The 11,285-nt window shown below is 57.0% G+C and overlaps 1 protein-coding gene across 1 annotated transcript in view; it reads right to left on the reverse strand.

The window, feature by feature from the left end:
- Nucleotides 1–11,285, reverse strand: part of LOC129843403 (ryanodine receptor 2) — a 156,274-nt gene that overhangs the window by 37,607 nt on the left and 107,382 nt on the right. Inside the window, exons 28-32 of the mRNA XM_055912112.1 lie at nucleotides 11,202–11,285; nucleotides 10,903–11,109; nucleotides 10,216–10,518; nucleotides 9,565–9,641; nucleotides 9,181–9,391 (exon numbers count right to left, since the gene is read on the reverse strand). The exon at nucleotides 11,202–11,285 is cut by the window's right edge and continues 582 nt beyond it. Coding sequence (XP_055768087.1) covers nucleotides 9,181–9,391; nucleotides 9,565–9,641; nucleotides 10,216–10,518; nucleotides 10,903–11,109; nucleotides 11,202–11,285 — 882 coding nt within the window. The remainder of the gene's footprint in view (nucleotides 1–9,180; nucleotides 9,392–9,564; nucleotides 9,642–10,215; nucleotides 10,519–10,902; nucleotides 11,110–11,201) is intronic.

An 11,285-nucleotide genomic window follows, 5' to 3' on the forward strand; every position in this document is an offset into this window, starting at 1 on the left:
GGGGTTGGGGTGGCTGAAAGAAGGGGTGGATTTAATATATAATCAGTCACAACACTGATGAGATGTTTGTGAAGGAGAGTGTGGCTGATAGAGGGGGTGGCGTGGCTGACAGAGAGGGTGGTGTCGCTGATAGAGGGTGTGAGGTGGCTGATAGAGGGGGTGGGGTGGCTGATAGAGGGGGTGGGGTGGCTGAAAGAAGGGGTAGATTTAATATACAGTCAGTCACAACACTGATGAGAGGTTTGTGAAGGAGAGTGTGGCTGATAGAGGGGGTGGCGTGGCTGATAGAGAGGGTGGGGTGGCTGATAGAGAAGGGTTGGGAGGCTGATAGAGGGGGTGTGGTGGCTGATAGAGGGGGTGGGGTGGCTGATAAAGGGGGTGAGGTGGCTGATAGAGGGGGTGGGGTGGCTGATAGAGGGGTGGGGTGGCTGATAGAGGGGGTGGGGCGGCTGATAGAGGGGGTGGGGTGGCTGATAGAGGAGTGGGGTGGCTGATAGAGGGGGTGGGGCGGCTGATAGAGGGGGTGGGGCGGCTGATAGAGGGGGTGGGGTGGCTGATAGAGGGGGTGGCTGATAGAGGGGGCGGGGTGGCTGATAAAGGGGGTGGGGTGGCTGATAGAGGGGTGGGTGGCTGATAGAGGGTGTGGGGCGGCTGATAGAGAGGGTGGGGTGGCTGATAGAGGGGGCAGGATGGCTGATAGAGGGGGCAGGATTTAATATACAGTCCATCACAACACTGATGAGATGTTTGTGAAGGAGAGTATGGCTGATAGAGGGGGTGGCGTGGCTGATAGAGAGGGTGAGGTGGCTGATAGAGGGAGTGGGGTGGCTGATAGAGGGGGTGGTGTGGCTGATAGAGGGGGTGGTGTGGCTGATAGAGGGGGTGAGGTGGCTGATAGAGAAGGTGAGGTGGCTGATAGGGGGGGTGGGGTGGCTGATAGAGGGGGTGGATTTAATATACAGTCCATCACAACACTGATGAGATGTTTGTGAAGGAGAGTATGGCTGATAGAGGGGGTGAGGTGGCTGATAGAGGGGGTGGGGTGGCTGATAGAGGGGGTGGATTTAATATACAGTCCATCACAACACTGATGGGATGTTTGTGAAGGAGAGTGTGGCTGATAGATGGGGTGCATGGCTGATAGAGGGGGTTGGGGTGGCTGAAAGAAGGGGTGGATTTAATATATAATCAGTCACAACACTGATGAGATGTTTGTGAAGGAGAGTGTGGCTGATAGAGGGGGTGGCGTGGCTGACAGAGAGGGTGGTGTCGCTGATAGAGGGTGTGAGGTGGCTGATAGAGGGGGTGGGGTGGCTGATAGAGGGGGTGGGGTGGCTGAAAGAAGGGGTAGATTTAATATACAGTCAGTCACAACACTGATGAGAGGTTTGTGAAGGAGAGTGTGGCTGATAGAGGGGGTGGCGTGGCTGATAGAGAGGGTGGGGTGGCTGATAGAGAAGGGTTGGGAGGCTGATAGAGGGGGTGTGGTGGCTGATAGAGGGGGTGGGGTGGCTGATAAAGGGGGTGAGGTGGCTGATAGAGGGGGTGGGGTGGCTGATAGAGGGGTGGGGTGGCTGATAGAGGGGGTGGGGCGGCTGATAGAGGGGGTGGGGTGGCTGATAGAGGAGTGGGGTGGCTGATAGAGGGGGTGGGGCGGCTGATAGAGGGGGTGGGGCGGCTGATAGAGGGGGTGGGGTGGCTGATAGAGGGGGTGGCTGATAGAGGGGGCGGGGTGGCTGATAAAGGGGGTGGGGTGGCTGATAGAGGGGTGGGTGGCTGATAGAGGGTGTGGGGCGGCTGATAGAGAGGGTGGGGTGGCTGATAGAGGGGGCAGGATGGCTGATAGAGGGGGCAGGATTTAATATACAGTCCATCACAACACTGATGAGATGTTTGTGAAGGAGAGTATGGCTGATAGAGGGGGTGGCGTGGCTGATAGAGAGGGTGAGGTGGCTGATAGAGGGAGTGGGGTGGCTGATAGAGGGGTGGGGTGGCTGATAGAGGGGGTGGGGCGGCTGATAGAGGGGGTGGCTGATAGAGGGGGCGGGATGGCTGATAGAGAGGTGGGGTGGCTGATAGATGGGGTGGCGTGGCTTATAGAGAGGGTGAGGTGGCTGATAGAGGGGGTGGTGTGGCTGATAGAGGGGGTGAGGTGGCTGATAGAGGGGGTGGGGTGGCTGAAAGAAGGGGTGGATTTAATATATAATCAGTCACAACACTGATGAGATGTTTGTGAAGGAGAGTGTGGCTGATAGAGGGGGTGGCGTGGCTGATAGAGGGGGAGGGGTGGCTGATAGAGTAGGTGAGGTGGCTGATAGGGGGGGTGGGGTGGCTGATAGAGGGGGTGGTGCGGCTAATAGAGGGGGAGGTGTGGCTGATAGAGGGGGTGAGGTGGCTGATAGAGAAGGTGAGGTGGCTGATAGAGAAGGTGAGGTGGCTGATAGGGGGGGTGGGGTGGCTGATAGAGGGGGTGGATTTAATATACAGTCCATCACAACACTGATGAGATGTTTGTGAAGGAGAGTATGGCTGATAGAGGGGGTGAGGTGGCTGATAGAGGGGGTGGGGTGGCTGATAGAGGGGGTGGATTTAATATACAGTCCATCACAACACTGATGGGATGTTTGTGAAGGAGAGTGTGGCTGATAGATGGGGTGGATGGCTGATAGAGGGGGTTGGGGTGGCTGAAAGAAGGGGTGGATTTAATATATAATCAGTCACAACACTGATGAGATGTTTGTGAAGGAGAGTGTGGCTGATAGAGGGGGTGGCGTGGCTGACAGAGAGGGTGGTGTGGCTGATAGAGGGTGTGAGGTGGCTGATAGAGGGGGTGGGGTGGCTGATAGAGGGGGTGGGGTGGCTGAAAGAAGGGGTAGATTTAATATACAGTCAGTCACAACACTGATGAGAGGTTTGTGAAGGAGAGTGTGGCTGATAGAGGGGGTGGCGTGGCTGATAGAGGGGGTGGGGTGGCTGATAGAGGGGGTTGGGAGGCTGATAGAGGGGGTGAGGTGGCTGATAGAGGGGGTGGGGTGGCTGATAGAGGGGGTGGGGTGGCTGATAGAGGGGGTTGGGAGGCTGATAGAGGGGGTGAGGTGGCTGATAGAGGGGGTGCGGTGGCTGATAAAGGGGGTGAGGTGGCTGATAGAGGGGGTGGGGTGGCTGATAGAGGGGTGGGGTGGCTGATAGAGGGGTGGGGTGGCTGATAGAGGGGGTGGGGCGGCTGATAGAGGGGGTGGGGCGGCTGATAGAGGGGGTGGGGTGGCTGATAAAGGGGGTGGGGTGGCTGATAAAGGGGGTGGGGTGGCTGATAGAGGGGGTGGGGTGGCTGATAAATGGGGTGGGGTGGCTGATAGAGGGGTGGGTGGCTGATAGAGGGGGTGGGGCGGCTGATAGAGGGGGTGGGGTGGCTGATAAAGGGGGTGGGGTGGCTGATAGAGGGGGTGGGGTGGCTGATAAAGGGGGTGGGGTGGCTGATAGAGGGGTGGGTGGCTGATAGAGGGTGTGGGGCGGCTGATAGAGAGGGTGGGGTGGCTGATAGAGGGGGCAGGATGGCTGACAGAGGGGGTGGATTTAATATACAGTCCATCACAACACTGATGAGATGTTTGTGAAGGAGAGTATGGCTGATAGAGGGGGTGGCGTGGCTGATAGAGAGGGTGAGGTGGCTGATAGAGGGAGTGGGGTGGCTGATAGAGGGGTGGGGTGGCTGATAGAGGGGGTGGGGCGGCTGATAGAGGGGGTGGGGTGGCTGATAGAGGGGGTGGCTGATAGAGGGGGCGGGATGGCTGATAGAGAGGTGGGGTGGCTGATAGAGGGGTGGGTGGCTGATAGAGGGGGTGGGGTGGCTGATAAAGGGGGTGAGGTGGCTGATAGAGGGGGTGGGGTGGCTGATAGAGGGGTGGGGTGGCTGATAGAGGGGGTGGGGCGGCTGATAGAGGGGGTGGGGTGGCTGATAGAGGAGTGGGGTGGCTGATAGAGGGGGTGGGGCGGCTGATAGAGGGGGTGGGGCGGCTGATAGAGGGGGTGGGGTGGCTGATAGAGGGGGTGGCTGATAGAGGGGGCGGGGTGGCTGATAAAGGGGGTGGGGTGGCTGATAGAGGGGTGGGTGGCTGATAGAGGGTGTGGGGCGGCTGATAGAGAGGGTGGGGTGGCTGATAGAGGGGGCAGGATGGCTGATAGAGGGGGCAGGATTTAATATACAGTCCATCACAACACTGATGAGATGTTTGTGAAGGAGAGTATGGCTGATAGAGGGGGTGGCGTGGCTGATAGAGAGGGTGAGGTGGCTGATAGAGGGAGTGGGGTGGCTGATAGAGGGGGTGGTGTGGCTGATAGAGGGGGTGGTGTGGCTGATAGAGGGGGTGAGGTGGCTGATAGAGAAGGTGAGGTGGCTGATAGGGGGGGTGGGGTGGCTGATAGAGGGGGTGGATTTAATATACAGTCCATCACAACACTGATGAGATGTTTGTGAAGGAGAGTATGGCTGATAGAGGGGGTGAGGTGGCTGATAGAGGGGGTGGGGTGGCTGATAGAGGGGGTGGATTTAATATACAGTCCATCACAACACTGATGGGATGTTTGTGAAGGAGAGTGTGGCTGATAGATGGGGTGCATGGCTGATAGAGGGGGTTGGGGTGGCTGAAAGAAGGGGTGGATTTAATATATAATCAGTCACAACACTGATGAGATGTTTGTGAAGGAGAGTGTGGCTGATAGAGGGGGTGGCGTGGCTGACAGAGAGGGTGGTGTCGCTGATAGAGGGTGTGAGGTGGCTGATAGAGGGGGTGGGGTGGCTGATAGAGGGGGTGGGGTGGCTGAAAGAAGGGGTAGATTTAATATACAGTCAGTCACAACACTGATGAGAGGTTTGTGAAGGAGAGTGTGGCTGATAGAGGGGGTGGCGTGGCTGATAGAGAGGGTGGGGTGGCTGATAGAGAAGGGTTGGGAGGCTGATAGAGGGGGTGGGGCGGCTGATAGAGGGGGTGGGGCGGCTGATAGAGGGGGTGGGGTGGCTGATAGAGGGGGTGGCTGATAGAGGGGGCGGGGTGGCTGATAAAGGGGGTGGGGTGGCTGATAGAGGGGTGGGTGGCTGATAGAGGGTGTGGGGCGGCTGATAGAGAGGGTGGGGTGGCTGATAGAGGGGGCAGGATGGCTGATAGAGGGGGCAGGATTTAATATACAGTCCATCACAACACTGATGAGATGTTTGTGAAGGAGAGTATGGCTGATAGAGGGGGTGGCGTGGCTGATAGAGAGGGTGAGGTGGCTGATAGAGGGAGTGGGGTGGCTGATAGAGGGGTGGGGTGGCTGATAGAGGGGGTGGGGCGGCTGATAGAGGGGGTGGCTGATAGAGGGGGCGGGATGGCTGATAGAGAGGTGGGGTGGCTGATAGATGGGGTGGCGTGGCTTATAGAGAGGGTGAGGTGGCTGATAGAGGGGGTGGTGTGGCTGATAGAGGGGGTGAGGTGGCTGATAGAGGGGGTTGGGGTGGCTGAAAGAAGGGGTGGATTTAATATATAATCAGTCACAACACTGATGAGATGTTTGTGAAGGAGAGTGTGGCTGATAGAGGGGGTGGCGTGGCTGATAGAGGGGGAGGGGTGGCTGATAGAGTAGGTGAGGTGGCTGATAGGGGGGGTGGGGTGGCTGATAGAGGGGGTGGTGCGGCTAATAGAGGGGGTGGTGTGGCTGATAGAGGGGGTGAGGTGGCTGATAGAGAAGGTGAGGTGGCTGATAGAGAAGGTGAGGTGGCTGATAGGGGGGGTGGGGTGGCTGATAGAGGGGGTGGATTTAATATACAGTCCATCACAACACTGATGAGATGTTTGTGAAGGAGAGTATGGCTGATAGAGGGGGTGAGGTGGCTGATAGAGGGGGTGGGGTGGCTGATAGAGGGGGTGGATTTAATATACAGTCCATCACAACACTGATGGGATGTTTGTGAAGGAGAGTGTGGCTGATAGATGGGGTGGATGGCTGATAGAGGGGGTTGGGGTGGCTGAAAGAAGGGGTGGATTTAATATATAATCAGTCACAACACTGATGAGATGTTTGTGAAGGAGAGTGTGGCTGATAGAGGGGGTGGCGTGGCTGACAGAGAGGGTGGTGTGGCTGATAGAGGGTGTGAGGTGGCTGATAGAGGGGGTGGGGTGGCTGATAGAGGGGGTGGGGTGGCTGAAAGAAGGGGTAGATTTAATATACAGTCAGTCACAACACTGATGAGAGGTTTGTGAAGGAGAGTGTGGCTGATAGAGGGGGTGGCGTGGCTGATAGAGGGGGTGGGGTGGCTGATAGAGGGGGTTGGGAGGCTGATAGAGGGGGTGAGGTGGCTGATAGAGGGGGTGGGGTGGCTGATAGAGGGGGTGGGGTGGCTGATAGAGGGGGTTGGGAGGCTGATAGAGGGGGTGAGGTGGCTGATAGAGGGGGTGCGGTGGCTGATAAAGGGGGTGAGGTGGCTGATAGAGGGGGTGGGGTTGCTGATAGAGGGGTGGGGTGGCTGATAGAGGAGTGGGGTGGCTGATAGAGGGGGTGGGGCGGCTGATAGAGGGGGTGGGGCGGCTGATAGAGGGGGTGGGGTGGCTGATAAAGGGGGTGGGGTGGCTGATAAAGGGGGTGGGGTGGCTGATAGAGGGGGTGGGGCGGCTGATAGAGGGGGTGGGGCGGCTGATAGAGGGGGTGGATGATAGAGGGGTGGGGTGGCTGATAGAGGGGGTGGAGTGGCTGATAGAGGGGGTGGGGTGGCTGATAGAGGGGGTGGCTGATAGAGGGGTGGGGTGGCTGATAGAGGGGGTGGCGTGGCTGATAGAGAGGGTGAGGTGGCTGATAGAGGGGGTGGGGCGGCTGATAGAGGGGGTGGGGTGGCTGATAAAGGGGGTGGGGTGGCTGATAGAGGGGGTGGGGTGGCTGATAAAGGGGGTGGGGTGGCTGATAGAGGGGTGGGTGGCTGATAGAGGGTGTGGGGCGGCTGATAGAGAGGGTGGGGTGGCTGATAGAGGGGGCAGGATGGCTGACAGAGGGGGTGGATTTAATATACAGTCCATCACAACACTGATGAGATGTTTGTGAAGGAGAGTATGGCTGATAGAGGGGGTGGCGTGGCTGATAGAGAGGGTGAGGTGGCTGATAGAGGGAGTGGGGTGGCTGATAGAGGGGTGGGGTGGCTGATAGAGGGGGTGGGGCGGCTGATAGAGGGGGTGGGGTGGCTGATAGAGGGGGTGGCTGATAGAGGGGGCGGGATGGCTGATAGAGAGGTGGGGTGGCTGATAGAGGGGGTGGCGTGGCTGATAGAGAGGGTGAGGTGGCTGATAGAGGGGGTGGTGTGGCTGATAGAGGGGGTGAGGTGGCTGATAGAGGGAGTGGGGTGGCTGATAGAGGGGGTGGGGCGGCTGATAGAGGGGGTGGGGCGGCTGATAGAGGGGGGTGGCTGATAGAGGGGTGGGGTGGCTGATAGAGGGGGTGGAGTGGCTGATAGAGGGGGTGGGGTGGCTGATAGAGGGGGTGGCTGATAGAGGGGTGGGGTGGCTGATAGAGGGGGTGGCGTGGCTGATAGAGAGGGTGAGGTGGCTGATAGAGGGGGTGGAGTGGCTGATAGAGGGGGTTGGGGTGGCTGATAGAGGGGGTGGGGTGGCTGATAGAGGGGGTGGGGTGGCTGAAAGAAGGGGTAGATTTAATATACAGTCAGTCACAACACTGATGAGATGTTTGTGAAGGAGAGTGTGGCTGATAGAGGGGGTGGCGTGGCTGATAGAGGGGGTGGGTGGCTGATAGATGGGGTTGGGAGGCTGATAGAGGGGGTGAGGTGGCCGATAGAGGGGGTGGGGTGGCTGATAGAGGGGGAGGGGTGGCTGATAGAGGGGGTGGGGTGGCTGATAGAGGGGGTGGTGCGGCTAATAGAGGGGGTGGTGTGGCTGATAGAGGGGGTGAGGTGGCTGATAGAGAAGGTGAGGTGGCTGATAGGGGGGGGTGGGGTGGCTAATAGGGGGGGTGGGGTGGCTGATAGAAGGGGGTGGAGTGGCTGATAGAGGGGGGTGGCGTGGCTGATAGAGGGGGTTGGGAGGCTGATAGAGGGGGTGAGGTGGCCGATAGAGGGGGTGGGGTGGCTGATAGAGGGGGAGGGGTGGCTGATAGAGGGGGTGGGGTGGCTGATAGAGGGGGTGGTGCGGCTAATAGAGGGGGTGGTGTGGCTGATAGAGGGGGTGAGGTGGCTGATAGAGAAGGTGAGGTGGCTGATAGGGGGGGTGGGGTGGCTGATAGGGGGGGTGGGGTGGCTGATAGAAGGGGTGGAGTGGCTGATAGAGGGGGTGGCGTGGCTGATAGAGGGGGTGGGGTGGCTGATAGAGGGGGTGGGGTGGCTGATAGAGGGGGTGGGGTGGCTGATAGAGGGGGTGAGGTGGCTGATAGAGAAGGTGAGGTGGCTGATAGGGGGGGTGGGGTGGCTGATAGGGGGGGTGGGGTGGCTGATAGAGGGGTTGCGTGGCTGATAGAGAGGGTGAGGTGGCTGATAGAGGGAGTGGGGTGGCTGATAGAGGGGTGGGGTGGCTGATAGAGGTGGTGGGGCGGCTGATAGAGGGGGTGGGGTGGCTGATAGAGGGGGTGGGGTGGCTGATAGAGGGGGCGGGATGGCTGATAGAGGGGTGGGGTGGCTGATAGAGGGGGTGGGGTGGCTGATAGAGGGGGTGGCTGATAGAGGGGGCGGGATGGCTGATAGAGGGGGTGGGGTGGCTGATAAAGGGGGCGGGGTGGCTGATAGACGGGGCGGGGTGGCTAATAGAGGGGGTGGTGTGGCTGATAGAGGGGTGAGGTGGCTGATAGAGGGGGTTGGGGTGGCTGATAGAGGGGGTGGATTTAATATACAGTCAGTCACAACACTGATGAGATGTTTGTGAAGGAGAGTGTGGCTGATAGAGGGGGTGGGGTGGCTGATAGAGGGGGTGGGGTGGCTGATAGAGGGGGTGGGGTGGCTGATAGAGGGGGTGGAGTGGCTGATAGAAGGGTTGGGGATTGATTTAATATACATTAGCTCAGTCTTGTTCATATTGTGGTGTTAGCTAATTGCCAGAAAGTCTCTTCACAGCAGCTACTTGTGTCTGTCTCTCTCTCTGTGTGTGTGTGTGTGTGTGTGTGTGCGTGTACGTGCGTGTTCACATGCGTGTGCGTGTGTGTGTGTGTGTGTCGTACCAGCAGCTTCCTCTGATAGGCGATGATTTTCTTCCAGAAGGCAGACTCCTGCATGTCATGCTCATCAGACTTGGAGGTGTGCTGCTGTCTCACTTTAGCTTTCGGCTTCTCCTCCTTCCTCTTCTTCTCCTCCTGTCTCCTCTCCTCCTTCCTCCTCTCCTCCTCCTTCCTCCTCTCCTCCTCCTCCTCCTGCTTCTCTCCATCCAGTCCCCTGGACGGCAGGGACAGTCAGTTAACAGACGCAGCAGAAGGAGCACAGTGTTTACAGCTGTTTGTTGATACATTACTTTACATTGTAATAGTATTGCTCTTCTACGATAAACTTAGGTTCATTGTATTTCAGGTGAACCAGAAGTAACAGAGGAAAGGGGAAGTGTTACATACTCTGCTTTCTCCGGCTCTGACTTGGCCTCCTTGGTTTCCTCAGTCCCTGTCCTCCCTTCCTCTGAAGGGCTCTTAGCCTAAAACGGCAGAAACGCACCACATCACAGAACAACATCAAGGGGCAGAGCAGCCTTATCAACACAGAGCAGTAACACTCCATCGTGGTAATGTGTAGATAATGTGTTAGAGTGATGGGAGTCCAGGCAGGCCGACACTATAGAGACACTAATGTCTCTTCCTGCTGCGAAAGCAATGGTCCAGGGAGGAGGGAGAGGGAGAGGGAGAGGGAGAGAGAGAGAGAGAGAGAGAGAGAGAGAGAGAGAGAGAGACAGAGAGAGAGAGAGACAGAGAGAGAGAGAGAGAGAGACAGAGAGAGAGAGAGAGAGAGAGAGACAGAGAGAGAGAGAGAGAGAGAGAGAGAGAGAGAGAGAGAGAGAGAGACAGAGAAAGAGAGAGAGAGAGAGAGAGAGAGAGAGAGAGAGAGAGAGAGAGAGAGAGCGAGAGAGAGAGAGAGAGAGAGAGAGACAGAGAGACAGAGAGAGAGAGAGAGAGAGAGAGAGAGAGAGAGAGAGAGAGAGTGAGAGAGAGAGAGAGAGAGAGAGAGAGAGAAACAGAGGGAAAGATTAAAATAAAATGGTAAAATGACATTACCTGGTGCCTTCTTCTCAGTTCCGGGGACGGTGAGGTAGCGCGGACAGGAGAGGAGGGGACTGGAGAGTTAAGCAGATCAGTCAGACTGGCGTTGGGGTTGTGAGCAGTTATCTTATACTGTCCTCCTTCTCCTCTCCTCAGATCTAATCCAAAGATGTCTGAGAGGACTTCCGTCCCGTCCACGGGCAGGGCTAGATCCGCCAGCTCCTCCTCAGCCGAGGGTCTAGCTGAGAGCGCCTTCTCCCCCTCCTCTCGAACCTCATCCTGGGTCGGGTCAGGCATGTTGGCCAACAGGTCAGACACCTTAAGAGGAGAGGAGAGAAGAGGAGATCAGAGAAGAGCAGATAGCAGTAACTTTATTAAAGAGATTCTCTGTTACATTTGTTTACTTTCAGCCAGTAGTTCTGAAAGCAGTGCCGCCCACGAGCCACAAGTGGTCCCTGAAAATTGCGCCCTACATCACATACACTATATAGACAAAAGTATGTGGACACCCCTTCAAATTAGTGGATTCGGCTATTTCAGCCACACCCGTTGCTGACAAGTGTATAAAATCAACTAAACAGCCATGCGATCTCCATAAACAAACATTGGCAGTAGAATAGCCTTACTGAGACAGTCACTGAGACAGTCACTGAGACAGTCACTGAGACAGTCACTGAGACAGTCACTAAAAGCAGTAGTCACCTTCATAGTCTTGGCTCCCTCCACCAGACTGCCTCCTAGGAAGGTGTTGTACATGATTCTGCAGAACCCTCTGGAGACGCTGAAGGTGAAGTGGAACAGGCCCATGACGACGGACCAATAGAAGGAGACCAGCGTCATCACCATGTCCTTCACTGTCATCTTCTTCATTCTCTTCATCTGCTTCTTCAGGCTCTTCATGGACAGAACCTGTAGAGGAAAGAAGTCCTTGGTAGTCTTTAAACATGGATGTACTGGCTGTAGATATACTTTTTTGATATTGTCAAATGAAATACATTTACATTCATCAGGAACATGACGTTGTAGCGTAGCGCCATCAGGGCGGTCCGGACCGTGGTCACGGAGAAGAAACCCATCTCAGGACT

The sequence above is a fragment of the Salvelinus fontinalis genome, unplaced genomic scaffold (assembly GCF_029448725.1).
Source record: "Salvelinus fontinalis isolate EN_2023a unplaced genomic scaffold, ASM2944872v1 scaffold_0131, whole genome shotgun sequence".
Classification (NCBI taxonomy): Eukaryota; Metazoa; Chordata; class Actinopteri; order Salmoniformes; family Salmonidae; genus Salvelinus; species Salvelinus fontinalis.